The sequence below is a fragment of the Oncorhynchus keta genome, chromosome 27 (assembly GCF_023373465.1).
Source record: "Oncorhynchus keta strain PuntledgeMale-10-30-2019 chromosome 27, Oket_V2, whole genome shotgun sequence".
NCBI classification, from domain to species: Eukaryota; Metazoa; Chordata; class Actinopteri; order Salmoniformes; family Salmonidae; genus Oncorhynchus; species Oncorhynchus keta.
The window spans coordinates 36,500,333-36,520,498 of record NC_068447.1 but is presented as its reverse complement, the minus strand read 5'-3'; the positions used below and the strand labels follow the sequence as shown (position 1 = coordinate 36,520,498).

The 20,166-nt window shown below is 42.5% G+C and overlaps 1 protein-coding gene and 1 pseudogene across 2 annotated transcripts; both read right to left on the bottom strand.

Annotated features, from left to right (window-relative positions):
• Positions 1 to 1,810: 1,810 nt before the first annotated feature.
• LOC118360318 (uridine-cytidine kinase-like 1) lies at positions 1,811 to 7,708 on the bottom strand (annotated as a pseudogene).
• Positions 7,709 to 12,706: 4,998 nt separating this feature from the next.
• LOC118359464 (sterile alpha motif domain-containing protein 10-like) lies at positions 12,707 to 19,212 on the bottom strand. Of its 2 annotated transcripts, none has more exons than XM_052482609.1 (5): positions 18,732 to 19,212; positions 15,953 to 16,128; positions 13,786 to 13,954; positions 13,364 to 13,504; positions 12,707 to 13,261 (listed from the first exon to the last, which is right to left on the bottom strand). In XM_052482609.1, exons 1-5 carry the CDS (start codon positions 18,742 to 18,744, stop codon positions 13,236 to 13,238), a joined length of 525 nt encoding a protein of 174 aa, XP_052338569.1. In that variant the 5' UTR covers positions 18,745 to 19,212; the 3' UTR covers positions 12,707 to 13,235. The 2 variants fall into 2 exon arrangements, with proteins under 2 accessions (XP_052338569.1, XP_035593875.1); XM_035737982.2 differs by having other exon boundaries at positions 15,953 to 16,131; positions 18,732 to 19,211.
• Positions 19,213 to 20,166: the final 954 nt, after the last annotated feature.

The following is a 20,166-nucleotide window of genomic DNA, read 5'->3' as shown; positions in this document are numbered from 1 at the left end:
ACTATTTCTTATTTGATATTTTATCTTTAACTCTCTATTGTTGGAAAAGGACCTGTAAGAAAGTATTTCACTTTTAGTCTACACCCGTCGTCTACGAAGCATGTGACAAACACAGTTGGATTTGATCCAAGATCAAACTCGCAAATCAAACACACGGTTGCCTTTAACCCTCATTGTAGGCCAAATATATAGCAATATCAAACTGATCCTGAAACCAAAGGCAACTCTGAAAAACACTGGTGATGACTAATGGAAGACAAAGGTTCTGCAATAGTGCTATAGATTTATCACAGGTAAACATTATTTCATTGGCTATTAAGGTATTGAGAAAGTCAGATTCTTGCAAGTAGATGTATGGGGGATTGTTTCCTCACATGGTAATCTGCCATTCACTTTATTCCATAATTACACTCTCATGCATTTTCCAGAGATAAATGTTTAAATTTGCCATGTCAAAATATTACACTGGTTCTCCATCATGACCTAATGAGACAAAAGTATTATTTTTGCGAAACGGTAAATAATTTCTCGTTACTTTCACACACAATGCAAATGCTAAGCACATTGTTGAAAAACACTTAACACAACTCTATAAAAGATGCAAAACTCAGTTGAGTAAATCGTAACAAAACCAAATTCTAACATTTGGTTACAGCTGATACAAATTACTCCCAGGGATGTGAACCTCTTCTGTATGTGAGCAAAACTTGTTTGCACGGTTGTTCAATCAGCAATCAGTCCTTATTCATGCATAAAAAAGGTCACCTCTGAGTTGCTGTTTGCAAGAACGGACCAAGTTAGAGGCCGAGGGCAAAGACAAAGGAGAGGTAGAGGGGTCTGTGAAGGAAGATAGTTCAGCTCTCAGTTCAAATGAAATGTTTTAAAATAAAGCCTTTGTTTCTGGATATTCATGCTTTTGAGTGGCATTCTATTTTTATTTATTCGTATTTTGTATTTAAAAAAATATATATACATATTTTTTTAAATTTTGTAAAAATGTTTGAGTGACCTTCTTTCTGCATTCATCGTCTTTGGTAAAATCATTTTTGGAAAGAAAGAATACAGCCTATGCTGTGATAATATGTTTTGTGGTCTTTTATAATTATAGTATCAACAAATGGCAGGGTTAACCCTGTTAGACAATATTGATAGTTGTAGATAGTATTTATTGGGCCATTGTGCAACGATTGATTGAAATAACTTTTCATTAGATAAGAGGTTGTATGTTTTGATGGAGGTAGTTGATTTCGCGTCATGTATTTCATGTTTTGAGAGCCTTAATGCATTTTGCAAATTAAATGTGTCATTTTGGCCAACATGTTTCAGTTTTGGGCTGCGTGGTAATTATTTTGAAAAAGTGAAATCTGTTTAGACAAATGTGCTCAAGCAAGAAACTGTAAAATCTTAAAATGAATTAAAAAGCTTTTTTGTTTATTATCTTTGAGTGTGTTTATTTATTTTGTGTATCCTTATAACCTCCTACAGTCTATAAATCTCAATGTGTGTGTGAGTATCCTTGTTTATGTGTGTGTTAATGTGTGTGTGTGTGTGTGAGTGTGTGTGTGTATGTGTCTGACTAGCTGTAGAACAAAATAGGTCACCCTTAAAACAAAAAGCTTGCAGTCAACATCGCAACCGTCTGCTGAATTTTCATTGGTGGGCTTGTCTCCATAGTAACAGGTTAACCTTGAGGCAGTAGTCACATGGGCAGGCGGGGTCTTGTGCTGTCTTGGAGAATACAGCATGACATCCATGATCACAGTCACCCACTCTGGAAGGGTTATCACAGAGAAAAAGAGATTCCCCTCAAAACAGTGTTCTCTCATGACTAAATGTAGGCTATGCTTGTCAATCATAGAGGCAGAGATAAAATACATTCAACACTCATACATGTGTGTATACTATGTCAGGTAAAAATTATACAATAAACGTAATGTATGAATGGGTTTCACATCCCTTAAAAAACGGGGTAAGAAAAATACAAAGATATCTAATATTTGGTATTTAGCATTGGGCATCAGGACATGTCACGATCTCTTTGTTCAGGTGAAGATCGTCCTCAACAAATTTCTAGTGACTGTTTTCGATCATCTCCATCATGGGTGGAGAGGATTCAATACCATTTCCACTCACTACCTTTCAAATTTCAAAACCTTTTCAAATACTTGAAAATAATGGGCATTTTCCCTGTACATGATGTGTCAATTCACTCAATGAAATGAGTTGAATGAAATGCACCAATTACAGGCCGTCATATGGTTTCTAGTGTACTTTGAGTATCTGGGAGCACACACAACATGGCAACACAGCAACTATAATTGAACAATGCTCCCCCCTACAGGCTAGAAAGCTTATCTACCTAATAAAACATAGATACACTTTCAATAATGTTATATTTAATATACAATTGCCAATTATCATCTGATAATAAAAAACAAATAGCTAGGTAATTTCAAGATAGTGTCTTGAGGGGGGATGAAACTGATTCAGTTTCATGTAGCACCATATACATCATAAACATTAGCTTGCTTGAGCAGTCCAGAACTGAAACATCCAACCATATAAATAGAATAATGACCCATTAACATCTAATATAAACCATACAAAAATGTCTTGTTGTACATACATTTGAGTATTGACTCGTTTATTGAGACCCTTTGTTGGGTCCATCTACTGTATAGCAGCTGAATGGAATGTGACTGGTGTGGCCAGGAAGTCATGCTCTGAACTAGCCTTGTTAAACCAGCCTGATCGAGCAAGCACACAGTCTGGTTTCACAAGGCTAGCCTTTAATCTTGTGTTTTACAGAATCAAGTTCATTGTTTGTTGTTTCGGTCGCTCCTGTCCCTCACCGTCACTCCAGCCTGATGTTCTACCACCTGTCCCAAAGTAGTTGTCCCCAAAGTCCCCTGTATCAACAGAACACACAGATACACAGTTTGAGTTGTATGACACAGAGTTAACTTACATTACACGGAGTACAGAATACATTCAATGACTTCCACCACTGTCCATGACGCATAACCGGAGTGCTACAAACCCACCAATCCCAGGAATGACTTCATCAACACTCTTGTCCACAGCGGTGGTGATGATTTTGACCTTGGGGAAGGCATAGGCCAACCAGTGCACCCCCAACCCTGCCCTCAGCAGAGAGGCCAGCGCTATCTTCTCCTCCTGCACCTTGTGGTCCTGCACAGATACATCACAACACTCATTTAACACAACACAAAATCAATGCTATGCCAACTTTTTAAAACCCAGCCATTTAGTATGGTGGGTAATGGGGGTTACTTTCATAGAAACAGAACTACTAATTATAATTCTATGGTTACTATAATGATTAATCATGAAGTTGGGGGGCTATCAGTTATTATGGGATAGGGATGTCAATTGCTACTTTACCAATAGGGCCCTCAAAGCCATCATGGCTGCAGCGCTTGAAGACACAGTGCTGTCCATTAGAATGACATGGTCCTCACTGATGTCTTTGGGCAGACGCAGGTAATGCTCCTGGAAAGGGATGGGGCAGAGAGAGGAGGAAGGAGAAACAGGGTTACCACGGAGATACGATCAGGAGGTGGAGGAGGCAGATCTGGTTACTAAGGAGACACCCAGTGAGGTGGATATAAGTGTGACTGTTCTAAACAAGGCCACTTCTCTCTTCAGCCAATAAAGACCTATTCTATTCTGTTACATTCTAAAGTACCTCTGGTTCTCCTGAGTCCAGGTTGGTCTGGATGAGGATCTTGCCGATGCGGATATCCTTGCACTCTGCCCTCAGGGAAGGCTATGGTCTCCCCTGCCCGCAGGATGGACACTCCTGTGATCTGGAGAAAGGAGGATCCAGCTTCAGCATGGTTACAAACACAAACTCTGCACTATTAGAAAGGAACACCAAACACACACGGTGGAGCAAAATAGGAGTACTACCAATGACTGTATAGTACCCACCCCTTTTCCACTGAGGCTTCTCTTCCCCTCATACTCATGGCCCTGTGGGGTCTGTACCGTGCAGGGCTGTGACATGATACAATAGGGATAAAGTCCGTTACATTATGTCAAATCACTATCAAACCAATTAACATATTACAATGAAATACACTATAATATGGGGAAAAATGTCCACATACCTGAGAGGGCAGGAATGTTAGAGCATGTTCAATAAGGAGGCGCATCAACCTCTTGGGGTAGAAGATGAACTCGTCTCGACTGGTCTCCTGACTCCTGGACCACACAAATGAGTTGGAGAGGAGAATGAGAAAAGGCCTAAATGCCTCTCATTGCTAAGCTCGATGACCCGGCAAATACCGTCTGGAAGACAGAAGTGTCTGTGGACGTTAGTTTGGCTCTAGACCCATAGACTGTGATCTGACTTGATGATGGTGTGCAGGCCTTTGACCTGGGGCATACTTTCCAACACTCTGATGGTCTGGGAGGGGGGCTGAGTCTGCTGGGCCGAGGACAGGACTGCCCTGGACGAAACAACACAAAGGAGATTATATTTGAATAGGTGACAATGACAAGAGACTGTTCTGCTCTCCCACTAGTTCTTCAGTAGGAGTCAACCATGTAGTCACACTGAGACATCTGGTGGGGGTATTGTGAATAACACCAGGAAGAGAGGCGTGGAACGAGGGAGGAGCTGTAGGAGATGTGTAAGCCTACCTGACACTGAGCTCGTGCTGCACAAAGAGAGAGGGAAAGAGATAGAGAGTGAGAGCTAGAGAGGGAATGTAGTAAAGGGTGAAAGAAACAGGAAGAAAGAGAGAAAGAGGCAAAGACATGTCAGCCACTCATCCCTTCACCATGCCTCTATAGACACTTCAGCATTCTGCCACTGTGTGGCGCCCTCTTTTCATGCACAGTGTTCTGTGGTTCACTCACCTCCTCCATCTGCTTGTGAACATGTTGGACAATCAGGTAAATGGCCACCATGTTACCACCACCTGGCAGAGGTACACATTCAACATATTTTCACTTGGAAACAACATATTTTCACTTGGAAACAACATATTTTCACTTGGTCAGAAACATTTCGCTAGCTCATATGGCTACCTCATAATTAACATGATAAAATATCTGCACAGAAAATTTGCTATGAAATAATAGTATATCTGCAGGATATATATGCCGTCATATGGGTATTAGCTCCTAATGGCTGACAAATATTAGATAAAGACTGGAAGATACCAAAATATTGCACTTTTGACTTTTGACTTTTAGTGCAAAATCACTCACCTCATGGCACAACGATGTCTGCCAGCTGAATGTAGGGTTCGATGTACCGCTCAAACGCAGGCTTCCCAAACTTGTTGTACTGCTTGATGACCCCTCGATGTCCCGCCCGCGCTCTGTGATGTCTCTGCGCAGCCGACGTACGAGCCGGATGTCTGAGTCAGTGTCCACAATGCTCTTCATGTCTCGGAGCTGGAGACAGACAGAGCAACAACAGAGCACTATGTTCCTGTACGTTGCAGTCACAGAGGACTCGACTGATTCAGTAAAGAGAATCAGAAACCCTAAACATGTGATGATCATACATCCTTACCTCCAAAAGCTCTTTGTCTGCAAAGGACATGATCCCCTCAAAGATGACCACACTGGCACCAAACACCGTTTTCTAAGGAGGGGAGAGACAGAGACAACAGAAATGCTCAGAACTGCAACAGCTGCCCGTTTTCTCTATCCAATAATGTTTACGGTGGATAAATATATCAAGAGAATCTACAGTTTTTACTTGGTACATGGCCACTCATCAGTTCTACACTCACCCAGTCTTTCTGTCTGCCATTTATAGTGAAGTCATACAGAGGGACCATGACAATTTTGCCGTGTTTGAGCCGCTGCACGGTGGCCACCAGCAGCTCAAAGTCAAACGCCCCTGGGTGGTCAAAGTTGTAGTCGTTACTGACTGGCTACCAGGGTCTGTTCCTCAAGAGTCAGAACCTAGGGGGTACAGGAGAACAAACTTCAGGGATGGATGGACACAGAAACACAATGTGTACGTGTGTGCACGTGCGTGTGCGTGCATTCGTGCGTGCATGTTGAGTCCATGGGGACAGGATGCGTGTTGTTCCCTGCTGGTCTATAAATAGACATGATGGAGGGAGGGATGTGATTACCCAGGCTGTAGACAGTTTCTTCCCCATGACAGTCTCTTCCCCACATTATTAAGAGTGAGGGATTGTGGGTAGGCTCGTTCATACAGTATTACAAGGGTGACATGTCTGTCAATAAGGCTCCAGGCTGTTGTGAAGAAAATACAGTAGCATCTCCGAAAGGCTAAAGCCCAAGCAAGCCAAATGAATGACAGACTCTCACCTTGTAGAAGGTGTCCATGGACAACAGCACTACCCAGGGGACATCCAGAGCCTCAATGATCTTATTGGCCACCATGGTCTTCCCTGAGGCACTGCCCCCACACAACCCTGCACAGACAAACACACATGTATTTTTTGAGTACAACAACCTGTCAACAATAAGGAAAGACCATTACAACACCACATATAACAGCAAAAACACCTGAGTAACACTTCACACACTGACAATAAAATAAGGCATACACCCATGAATGTTGTGCCGATGACGAAGGCCTCTTTGGACTCTGCACCATGCTCATCGTACCAGGGGGGTCTGCCTGCTGTGTAGATGGTGTGTGTGCAGGTGCGGAGCAGGGGCGGCTCTGTCTTAGTCTGGGATGTGCTCTTCCTGCGTACGGCGGTGATAGGGGGGCCAGGCAGGAGCCGGTCCAATGAGTCTTCCCCACTACCACTGTAACACAACAATCATCATATCATCAATAATTTACTGCAGTGGGCTAAATCTGGGTCACACAGTGTTTATTGGTAGTCTTAACCAAATGTTCTTTGAAACAAAAGTATACACCTCACACACGACTATTAGTTTGTCAGATATAGAGTTGAAATGTATTACATTTTGAGTTTGCATCCCAATATGACACATTACATACATCACAGAAGACTGAAAAATAACAAAAACGTTTGACATAGAAACACTGGATTTTCTGTGTAAAATAAATAATTCCACCCATGAGGCCACTAGAGGGCGATTGGTCATTTGATTGCAGGAAAGGGTTTGAAGCTGTTATTTACAAAGAGCTATAGGTAGAATTACAGTACAAATAACAGAAAAATTAAGGATGTTTTAAACGTTCTCATTTTATTCAAATCTGAGAGAGGGCAGTGAGGGTCATATCCTTTTACAGTCAACGCTGGAGTGTTATAACAGGACTATAATGGTCCTTATTGTCACATATAGGTTTATACCAACACCCTCACACACCCTTGTTTATTATCCAGCTAAATTGAATGTCAAAAAACAGCCTAACGGTTACATCAAACTCTGAATCCACATTTAGTACTGTTCAAGCTCCACTAAAGCACCAACATAAAACATCTTGGTTAGTTTCAAAACATGTATTTTTGGTAGATAGATCCTCCATTTCCCTGCACCTCTCATCATCAGCATGTCTCAAACTGACATGGGATGGGACAACACCCTCAACACACACACAGGCAAAATTAATTCCACAGCCCTCTCTGTGGTTGCTCAGTGTTCAAACACAGACAGATAGCATACAATCCAATAAGCATGGACAACACTGAGTAAACAGACACACTTACCTTCGGGCCCTCATGGACCAGCAGCCTGAGATTCTGGCGCCAGTGTACCCAGGCAGAGTCATATTTGCCTTGGACAGGGGCGACTGGCTGTCAGACAGCTCAGGCCCAACCGGTACAGTACTCACACAGTAGAGCTCACACAGTAGAGCTCACACAGGCAGCAAGCGTAGTTAAAGTGAACCCCCACAGAAACACAGGTCCAATCCACCTGACACACTTTACATTGAGACACAATCTCTGGATGTCTCTTCAGACCTTTGTTGCAAATGTACCCACTGAATCCAACCTCTCTCTAAGGTTCCGCTACGTACTCTCCTTTACCTCTTCTCCGATCTCGACCCTCATCTCAGCTCAGAGGGGAGACAGGAAAATGTCAAGTTCGATGTGCCCCCCTCCTCCCCCCTGTAGTCTGAGTGTGTTTAGGAGGACCACATACGACGACCACAGAGTTGCTTGGCTGTTATTAATAGAGGCCTGTTTACACCAAGACTTCCTCTACTGCTCTTCATCTTCAAGTTCATAGTCTCGTGTGAGCCAGACCTCAACATGGTATTAGAATTGCTGGAGCAAGTCGAGGCTAATGTGTGCAACGCTCCAAGAAGGGCAGGCAGGCATAGTACTGCAGGGCAAGTGTTTGTCTGATGATCATGTTTATCAGCATCTTTCTTGCACAATGCCAGGGCACTGCATTTCATTCAGCATGTGTCCCTTGTGGCATGTGGCAATTGATGTTACTACATTTCTTACCATTCTCTACCTAGTTATTATAATGCATAAAACTACACACACCCAAATGCTACAATTTCAACAGATACATATTGATAGAAGAGCAATGCAATAAATAGTATGTCATTATGTTGCGTTATGTGGTAGATACAAGGCAGATGTCCATTAGACGGATATTACGCGTCTGCTTGGTGACGGAGACTTTATTGGCAACGACATCACAGGCGCATTAAACTTATAATTGGTTAATGATCAAACTTGATACCTGATTCAGTAACCACCTGGTAATTTAATAAAATGTACAATGCTTCAAACATTATTTTATATAGCCAACATTGACTGTGTGTTACGCACAGGTGGGAATTTGTATCAACTAAACAAACCCACTGCGCTCGGGGAGGTCAAATTATGCAGTAGTAGATTAGGCTACAACGAGAAGGACGCATAGGCTGCTGTGGTTAGCAAACAGTAATATAATTTAGTATTATTCTAAACCTCGGCTGATTTAAAGGATAGTATGGAATACTCTATGGTGCAAGAAGCTGTACCTGTCCAAGCAGGATGACGTTTTCTTTCCGCTGCACTTCGTTTCGCACAGCATCTCTCGCCCTCCTCCGTAACGGTCAGACAGCTACATGTAAATTCAGCAGTGGCGGTCGGTGACGTTTAAGATGGAGGACGATACATTTTTTTATGAGCATGGCCTTATTTGTATTACAGCATATTGAATGACTATCATTCATATTTAATTCACCCCAGCTCAATCATTTATTTTTATTTATTATTATTTGTTTTTTCTCACCTTTATTTAACCAGGTAAACCAGTTGAGAACAAGATCTCATTTGAAACTGCGACATGGCCAAGATAAAGCAAAGCAGTGCGACACAAACAACAACACAGAGTTACACATGGAAAAAACAAATGTACAGTCAATAACACAATAGAAAAGTCTATATACACTGGGTGCAAATGGAGTAAGATTAGGGAGGTAAGGCAAAAAATTGTCCATAGTGGAGAAATAATTACAGTATAGCAAATAAACACTGGAATGATAGATGTGCAGAAGATTAATGTGCAGGTAGAGATACTGGGGTGCAAAATAGCAAAATAATATAAATAAAATAAATAACAATATGGGGATGAGGTAGTTGGATGGGCTATTTACAGATGGGCTATGTACAGGTGCAATGATCTGTAAGCTGTTCTGATAGCTGATGCTTAAAGTTAGAGAGGGAGATATGAGTCTCCAGCTTCAGTGATTTTTGCAATTCGTTCCAGTCCTTGGCAGCAGAGAACTGGACGGAAAGGCGGCCAAAGGAGGAATTGGCTTTGGGGGTGACCAGTGAAATATACCTGCTGGAGCGCTGCTACGGGTGGGTGCTGCTATGGTAACCAGTGAGCTAAGGCGGGGCTTTACCTAGCAAAGACTTATAGATGACCTGGAGCCAGTGGGTTTGGCGACGAATATGAAGCGAGGGCCAGCCAACAAGTGCATACAGGTTGCAGTGGTGGGTAGTATATGGGGCTTTGGTGATGAAACAGATGGCACTGTGATAGACTGCATCCAATTTGCTGAGTAGGGTGTTAGAGGCTATTTTATAAAGGACATCACCAAAGTCAAGGATTGGTGGGATAGTCAGTTTTACAAGAGTATGTTTGGCAGCATTGAGTGAAGGATAGTTTGTTGCAAAATAGGAATTTGATTCTAGATTTAATTTTGGATTGGAGATGCTTAATATGAGTCTGGAAGGAGAGTTTACAGTCTAACCAGACACCTAGGTATTTGTAGTTGTTCACATATTCTAAGTCAGAACCGTCCAGAGTAGTGATGCTAGGCGGGCGGGCCGGTGCAGGCAGCGATCGGTTGAAGAGCATGCATTTAGTTTTACTTGCATTTAAGAGCAATTGGAGGCCACAGAAGGAGAGTTGTATGGCATTGAAGCTCATCTGGAGGTTAGTTAACACAGTGTCCAAAGAAGAGCCAGAAGTATACAGAATGGTGTCGTCTGAGTAGAGGTGGATCAGAGAATCACCAGCAGCAAGAGCGACATCATTGATGTATACAGAGAAGAGAGACAGCCCGAGAATTGAACCCTGTGGCACCCCCATAGAGACTGCCAGAGGTCCGGACAACAGGCCCTCCGATTTTACACTCTGAACTCTGTCTGAGAAGTAGTTGGTGAACCAGGTGAGGCAGTCATTTGACAAACCAAGGCTGTTGAGTCTGCCGATAAGAATGCGGTGATTGACAGAGTCGAAAGCCTTGGCCAGGTCGATGAATACGGCTGCACAGTAATGTCTCTTATCGATAGCAATTATGATATAGTTTAGGACCTCGAGCGTGGCTGACGTGCACCCATGACCAGCTCGGAAACCAGTTTGCATAGCGGAGAAGGTACAGTGGGATTCGAAAAGGTCGGTGATCTGTCTGTTAACTTGGTTTTCGAAGACCTTAGAAAGGCAGGGTAGGATAGATATAGGTCTGTAACAGTTTGGGTCTAGAGTGTCTCCCCCTTTGAAGAGGGGGATGACCGCGGTAGCTTTCCAGTCTTTGGGGATCTCAGACGATATGAAAGAGAGGTTGAACAGGCTAGTAATATTGGTTGCAACAATTGCAGCGGATAATTTTAGAAAGAGAGGGTCCAGATTGTCTTGCCCAGCTGATTTGTAGGGGTCCAGATTTTGCAGCTCTTTCAGAACATCAGCTCTCTGGATTTGGGTGATGTAACATCGATAGGTTTAGTTGACTACATGATATTCAAATTTTCCCTATAGCCATCATGAGGTTGATTCAACCTAGCCTTTGAATTAAAGTTTACAATGTAGGTGCACAGGTCGAGAAAACATTTTGAGTAATCAAGGTGACAGACAGTCACACATTCAATACCGCCTTGCACACTCTTGCTTGCATCAAGCTGATGGGTTATCATTAGTCCAACAGTTGCAAACAAACATTTCTATTGGACAAATTCAGGTATGTTTATCCTCATTTAGTTCATTTTGCTTCAGTTTACGAAACATTTTTTCAACAGAATCGGCGGAATGAATACACTCCTGATCACATGCAAACACAGTTCACCATATTTCATTTAACCTTTATTTAACTAGGCAAGTCAGTTAAGAACAAATTCTTATTTAAATTGACGGCCTTCCCCGGCCAAACCCAGATGAGGCCAATTGAGCGGTTCCCTATAGGACTCCCAATCACGGCTGGATGTGATACAGTCTGGATAGCAGCCACATACCAACAGCATGATAATATTTCTCCTTGGAACGTTTTTTTCCACCTGGTCACAGACAGCTGATGTGTTGTGCACTGAAGTCCACAAGCAAAGGGAAAAGGTGAGAGGAGGAGAGCATGTAGATGCGAGAAGGAATTATACAAGCCAAACCTTTATATCATATCCACTAACCGCTACACACAACCTAATTCATAGTGATCATATTAGCTAACATCATAGCCAACATAGCTACTAGAACTAACGCGTTAGTAAATCCACTACAATCATGCAGTACAGTGTACAGTCAGAAAGCATTTTCACCGGCGGTCCCCGGTGGCAATAAATTAATAAAACCAAAAGCCTTGACTTGGAAGGGTTCCAGTGTTAGCTAGCTGGCTATGGCTATCCAACATAGCATCTCTTTCTTTTTGAGCCAGGTGTTTGAGTAGGCTAAACTATATTCTAAGTGAAAGTGAAAAACCCCCCACTGAAATATAGCTCTCTTGCTTCTCCTTCATTTTTAAAGAAATGTATTTGTTCTAAACTGTTTAACTTTTGTCTTTATCTTGGAGTTAACTGCTTACATTTTATGCACTGCAGTGCTTGCTAGTTGTAGCTTTCAGTACTAGATTTATTATCTGATTGTTTGATTAGGTGGACAACATGTCAGTTCATACTGCAAGAGCTCTGATAGGTTGGAGGACATCGTCTGGAAGTTGTCATAGTTACTGTGCAAGTCTATGGAAGGGGGTGAGAACCATTAGCCTCCTAGTTTTTTAAATTGAAGTCAATGTACCTGGAGGAGGATGGAAACTAGCTGTCCTCTGGCTACACCATGGTGCTACCCTACAGAGTGCTATTGAGGCTACTGTAGAACATTGCAAAACAGTGTGTTTTAATTATTTAGTGACGTGAATGGATTTAGTATAGTTTTATCTAAAAAGGTTAACTTTAATGTTTCACTAGTTGTATTTATGAAATTCACTGAGGATGGATGGTCCTCCCCTTCCTCCTCTGAGGAACCACCAGTGGCATTCAGTAGGAATACTATCTTAGATGAGGATAGTGGGTAATGTAGTTTATCTCCAGTCAGATGATACACAAAAACCATGTAAACCAATGTAAAATACATTTTATTTGTCAGAAATAATGAGCCTTTACCCAAAAATGCATCTCACAAAAATATTTTTAAAATAAACCCATTTGAAAATCCAGATTAGAGTGTATTCACAATTAAACACTGAATCTATAAGATACTTCTAAAGAAACAGTGAGACAAAAAGGAATCATTCACAACCTTGCAACTGTTAGGGTAAAACATAGAATAGCATACAAATGGCTACAAGACACAACCAATCCTGACAAAGTCGATAATCATGATTATAGTCTTCAGTCGAGACAGATTTGGTTGATGGAAAACAGATACCCAACTTTGTAAACTTGGGGCTGTGCTCTATTGATTGTCCCATCCAAGTTTGATGCTGCATGTGATCATCCCATGTGTCCTCTTTAAAGTTCATGGTTTCCATGTGATTCGTATGAATTCTGACCGTTATACAGTAGTCTACCTGCATGCACACCGTTGAATACATTTTTCCAGTGTTCAGTGTAAACAGCCCAGTTAGGAAAATAATATTCATGTTACGACAGGTTCCCAAAAGAGCCACCTAAAATATGAGGGGGGAAAACAGTAACTGTTAGAATGGCATCCAAACTTAACCAGTCATCTTACACATAATCACGATACAAAAAAACAACTCAGTATTCACCTCTGCTAAGGAAATGCAAATTACGTTCCTCCTCTTGCACCTGCAGTTGAAGCACCTGATGTAGGAGCCCCTGCCTCAGCGTCTCCTGCACCAAGCCCATCCTCTCCAACTTATCTCCATTCAGACGCAACAGAGCACGGCCTGACAGGGAGCAGAGAGAGGAGGCTGTCATTAAAAGCTTAGCAATTCACTCACCCACACCCGCTGTACTGTGGATTTTACTCGCAGTTTAATATTATTATGAATGATGGTTTTTGTGCTCGTGCAGTAGTTGATACCTGTGATGGCATGAAGGGTAAATCCCAGCAAGCCTATTGAGTCAACTGACACTACTCTGCCAGCCACTCACGTCAACTGCATTCCACTCTCATTTTAGGACTGGAAATGCTGATTTGTGTTAGTGCATTTTTCCTGGTTGATACCTGTGATGGCATGATGAGAGAAGGCCTCTACGTAGGTCAGGTAGTTGTGAGGACAGTGTTTCTTCAACCATCGGCAGACGTCCTGCTGAGTCCACAACACCACAGGTCGGATCAGACTGGGCTGGGTGGGGCTGGTGTGGTAGATTCCATAGGAGTCACCTGAACGATGCTGGAAACATGAGCACGCACACAGAGAACGTTTCTGTAATGGCCCGCTACTGCTTGTACGTACAGTGTTTTAACCTTGAGTACCCCAAGGGATGACCACTCCAGTCAGACATAAGCACATCCATCAAGGAATCTGTTCAGACACCCAGAGGTCCTTCCTTAAATGTTAATTCTGTGACCCTAACCAGGGACCACTTTCATGATGTTAGCCACACAGATATGATGCATGTGACTTTCCTTTATTTATGGTCACATACTACTTTCTCTGCAACCACTGCACTTCTGACAAAAGCACACACACTAAACCCATTACTAACAAGGACTATCATATAAAAAGGTCCCCCTGCAGATCAAAGCATACATACATATGAAGCCCGAAGATCAGAGAGCATAGTTTTGTGAGGAATTAAGCATCAGCATCAGACCAAGGTGCATGTGGGTCAGTCGTATCCAACGACCAAATTCATTCCTTTGGAATCTGAGCAGGATGTGGGTGACTAATCAAATGAAGCCTTTGATCATTCATTCACTTAAAAAAAAATCTATGAATGCAGTGTTCCCTCTGCTCTGATCTTCTTCTCCAGAGTAGAGCAGCCCCGCGTAAAGTTCAAAAGGTTGGAACGCAACATGCTAGTGCTAGCCCCCCCCTTACCCTCCCTGCATTTTTTAGCACAGACATTCATGATACAAAATTCTGTAACATATTGCAGTGATAGTGAAAGACACAAAGAGTGAAGCCTATGCATGCATACATGCAAGGGGATTGAAAAAACGGTTGCAAAAAAACTATGTACCTCTGTCATCAACCCAAATTTGTAGGGTACTCAGAAACCCCAATTTAAAGGTGAGAATTATTTTTCATTAATTGGTCAACAACCAGGCATGTCAAAATTACAATAGCAGGATTTAAAAGTAAATTTAGAACACAAAAGGTGCACTGTGCTGTAATACCACATGAAGGAGATACCATAATATATCAGATAACATTACTTGAAATAGCTAGACATGCTTTGTTAGAAAACGTATCCGTAAAAGCACGTATTGTAAGGTTCACTACAGCCATTATATTTCATACAGTATATTTAAACAATAAGGGGGTGTGGTATATGGCTAATATACCATGGCTAAGGACTGTTCTTAGGCACAACGCATCACGGAGTGCCTGGATACAGCCATTAGCCGTGGTATATTGGCCATATACCACAAACACCTGAGGTGCCGTATTGCTATTATAAACTGGTTAGTAAAGTAATTAGAGCAGTAAAAGTAAATGTTTTGTCATACCCATGGTATACGGTCTCATATACCACGGCTGTCAGTCAATCAGAATTCAGGGCTGGAACCACCCAGTTTATAATGCCCCTTTAAGCCCTTAGTCCACAGACAAGTGCTGGTGCTTCTGCACATAGGAAGGCCAGCAGTTCTATTTAAATCCATTCTAAAATGCTGGACCGGCTGAGTGCCTCATAGCCCTCTGGGTTAACAGCATCTTCCATTCTCCACAAACAAAGTGCTGCTCATGTTGGAACAATGGATGGTCACCAGATAGCGCATTGCATTTGTCAGATTATTTTTTAAATATTTTTTCTTTGTGAAGAGAGAAGCCTTTATGTTGGCATGCGACAGAGGGCTGGAGAGAAGCTTACATACTGTACACATAAACTAATAATGGAAAACAAAGGCTTTCTTAGACTGATCTGAGATGAATGAAAACCTAGGAAGCTCTTTCCTTTTCTTATTTGCATGTGCATCTAGAATAGGCCTACAATGATGAGAGATGGGGTGGATGACGAGAAGCAGATAAAGCACAAAAAGACATACATTATCATCATGGCTGAAAAGCAATACAGAAATGGGGTAACATGGATTTCCCTACACCCCCAATAGCATCTGCTAAATATGTGTATGCAAACAATACAATTTGATTTTGCATCTGATCTGTGATCATGGTATGATATGCAGAAAATCACAGAGATCCAGAGTAGTTGAGGTACTCTACCTGATAGCTCTCTGTCCCAGGCTGTTGGAGCAGCTTCACTGTCCGGCCCCCTGCTGTTTTCTGACCACGCCCGTCATGCCAGGTGAGGTTCCCTCCCGTCTGTCGACTCAGGTGCTTGAAGTCCTCAGGCAGTGCCCTATACTCCACAGCAGGCCGGCAGAAACTGAAACTGGAGGCTGCTAGAAGATAAGAAGCGAGAGAGAAATGAGAAATGAGTGAACAGTGCTAGTAGCCAATACACAAGCTCGTGGTTCTTACTTGAAACACCCTCAAAGTCTGTAATTTGCCCTAAAAAGGCATGTGAGATCTGGAAAAATATCCTTGTGTTGGGAATAACTGATTACATGAAGAAGAAAAAAACTAAATCAGTTACGTTACCACAAAAATCGAATGCCTTTTAAGAGTAAGTAATCCAAAAGTAACCAGATTACATTACTGAGTTTGGGTAATCCAAAAGTTACATGAATGATTATAATTTTGGACAGGTAACTAGTAACAGATTACATTTAGAAAGTAACCTACCCAACCCTGCGTGTACCAAAGGACTAAAAGGTGTGCCTACTCATTGAGAGATGATCTCAAACATCATTACTAGGTGTTTTTTCAGGCAGCCCAGGCACGTGTTATAATAGTGGAGCCAGTAAACTTAGTCGTTACAAGCTGTTGTTCAAAGGGATTTCAACTTTCACCCAGATAGCTCCCAGGGAATTATGGGAACGTCATATGGACTACTGCATATAAATCATATAGGATGTATATACGACAGATGTGCCAATCGCTCATCATTATGCTAAATTACTGGCAGACACACACCCTATCCCACTCTGCAGGCAGCAGGTGTCTCTTCAGTAACATAATGAAGGGAAAAGGTGCTAGCTAGAGTAAACACACCATTACTGAAACCGAACCTGGCAACCAGCCACAGGTCATTACTGATTCTGTGCCAGATTGGGTTGATTTTCTGGCTGTGTTGGAGGCAATGTTTTCAGCAGAGTGTGTGTCAGAGTGTGCGCATGTGTGAGTGCATGTGCGTGATGCTCATTAAAATGTCTCCTCTAAATGACACAGAAGGTTTAATTGAAATGAGGACAGAATAAGAGACAGAGGAGATGAAAGGGTGAGTTTTTGGCTCTCTTGCTTGTACCCCTCCTCTGCATCATTCAGCATCCCCCTTATCACAGACCCCCAACAGAGCCGGGCTCTGCAAAGGCAGCTCTTGTTATCAACTCAAGCCATTCCAATGTCACTGGTGAAGAACATTGCCATAATGAGCACAACCCTTTTATATCAAACCTCTTCAGCATGGGGCATGTGTGTATGTCTTCATAAGACACTTAGTCACTTTAATAATAGGCCTACACATACACTATATATACAAAGGTATGTGGATACTCCTTCAAATTAGTGGATTCAGTGATTTCATCCACACCAGTTGCTGACAGGTGAATAAAATCGAGCACACAGCCATGCAATCTCCATAGACAAACATTGGCAGTAGCATGGCCTTACTGGAGAGCTCAGTGACTTTAAACATGGTACCGTTATAGGATGCCACCTTTCCAACAAGTCAGTTCAAATGTCTGCCCTGCTAGATCTGCCCTGGTCAATTGTAAAGGCTATTAATGTGACTCCCCCGCGAAGTGGTAAGCCATACAAGCTCAAAAATCATCTGTTCTTGGTTTCAACACTCATTACAGAGTTCCAAACTGCCTTTGGAAGCAACATCAGCACAATAACTGTTCATCAGGAGCTTCATGAAATGGGTTTCAATGACAGAGCTGCCGCACAAAAGCCCAAGATCACCATATGCAATGCCAAGCGTTGGCTGGAGTGGTGTAAACCTTGCAGCCATTGGACTCTGGAGCAGTGGAAATGCGTTCTCTAGAGTAATGAATCATTATTCACCATCTAGCAGTCCAACGGACGAATCTGGGTTTTGGCAGACACCAGGAGAACGCTACCTGCCCCAGTGCATAATGCCAACTGTAATGTTTGGTGGAGGAGGAATAATGGTCTGTAGCTGTTTTTCATGGTTCAGGCTAGGAGATCTTAACAGTACAGCATATAATTACATTCTAGACAATTCTGTTCCAACTTTGTGGAAACAGTTTGGCGAAGGCACTTTCCTGGTTCAGCATGACAATGCCCCCATGCACAAAGTGAGGTTCATACAGAAATTGTTTTTTGAGATCGGTGTGGAACAGCTTGACTGGCCTGCACAGAGCCCTGACCTCAACCCCATCGAACACATTTGGGATGAATTGGAACACAGACTGCGTGCCCAACCTCACTAATGCTCTAATGGAAGAATGTCCCCAAAGCAATGTTCCAACATCTAGTGGACATACTTTTGGCCATGTCATGTTTTTCCACAAATAAGAAATTATGCTACTTAGAAAATGTACCCAATGTAATTCGATTTCACTTAAAGACGGTCATAAGTGATCAAAATAGGCTACTACTTGAAAGAAATGGACTGCGGTCAGTTGCCACTGTCACCCTTAAGTCGCTGTCCATTTCAGCACCACAAGGTCTGAACAGCGGTGTCTTATTCGGCTACAAAATCCCAACTGAATGTTGAAGCCTAAGTAAATAAGATGGAAAACCGGTCAGGCAAATTCAGCAAAACTTATGTACACTTGTTTAGCTTAGCCTGCACATCGAATAGCCTGTAGTTAATAGGCCTAGTTACCGACAACAACAAAAAAAGGCTATTAGAGGAGAATATGGGAGATGATATTTGAGATGTCCGCATGCAAAACTATTAGATCTCTATTACCGTCCACAGCCATGGCGTGTCTCCTTTCCTTTCCAGTGAATGCACTAGTAAAAGTATCCCATCCTCTCCGGTAACCGCTGACCGACCGGTAATCCCCGGTTTGCGTTCTCCTCACCTCTCTGTTCTGCTACAGCATAGTCCTTTCCGCCAAACTTGAGAGTACGGTCAACCAATTATAGCCTACTTGAACAGGACTGCAGAAACGCAAGTTAGCTCCTCTTTACAGTCGCACAGGTGCCACTGCCCGTGAACAACAATCTCGTAAATTGCCCGGTTATATGCAGTGGTGAGGTGAGGAATAACCACATGGAACAGGCTACCAACTGCCTAAATTGACACGAAGCATGACTGTAGCCTAAGTTTTAAAAAAAGTTTTTAAAAAAAAAACATCCATAATAGGGATGCGCTCTTGAGCAACCTCTAATCAGATGGTGCTGCTCATAGTGTCCTGTCCCGGGTGACGTTGTCTCTTTCGATGCGGAATGTCCCAATGAAGTTGGCTGACTGGTTCTGTCAGTGCGGAACTATATGCGTGTGGTTTATCTACTCGTGAGAATCAGGCGCACTGCTTTTTCTCAAGAGCCAGAACGAGCTGACTCAAAGTGCTGCCGGGAGCCCTGTAATTAGCGCAGCCAGTGGAGAGCTACTAAAAACGGGCTGATGAAAAACCAGCCCAAGAAATAAAATAGAGAACATTCAGCATAAGGACTCCCCCTGCCCAATGGAGCCAGAGCTTGTGGGCTCCCAAGATGGCATGTTCTGTGGTGGAGCCTCAGAGCTATAAAGCCCAGGGGCATTTCTAGGATTTAAAAACATTCGGAGCATAGCCCAAAGCCAGTAGGGGGGCCCTGGGGAATCCTCCCCCTGCAAAAAAATAAATAATAATTTAAACAGCTAAATGGATGAATTTGGTGCATTTTGAGAACATTGAAAGACTAGATATTTTTCAGGTAACTTGCACCTTCCCTCCTGGCACAGCAGACACTGCCAGTACTCAATTACACTAGCTACTGTGGTTCTCTCTACCATAGAATACCATCTACTCTGAAACGCATACATCCACAGTGTATTGCCAAAAGCCTCCATACCTTTTCACTTCCATTTTTTATGCTGAGGTCTCTTTTGTCTACCCTCCTCTCTCATCATCCTGTCCTGGTTGTAAAAATGGTGTAAATTGTAATTACAGACCTTTTCACCTCACCTGCAAATTCTTTGTAAACCATGTTGTACTTGTTCACTGTCTGTGTCTCGCCTGTTATAATTTGTGCAAATAAATAAAACTAATTAGAATATATAGAGCAGCTTGAAGTGATACAGTCTAATGTGTGCTCAACCCACCTCTGTTCTCTCTGCATCCCTTTCGTCACTTGTCTGTTGCTGTCTGCGTCTTGTCTGTTGCCGTCTGCGTCTTGTCTGTTGCTGTCTCGTGTTTGTT

Coding starts and splice junctions, on each gene's coding strand:
- LOC118359464 (XM_035737982.2), bottom strand. Junction 13,505..13,785: donor CTCTCATCATGCCATCACAG/GTATCAACCAGG, acceptor GCTCCCTGTCAG/GCCGTGCTCTGTTGCGTCTG. Junction 13,262..13,363: donor TTTGCATTTCCTTAGCAGAG/GTGAATACTGAG, acceptor CTCATATTTTAG/GTGGCTCTTTTGGGAACCTG.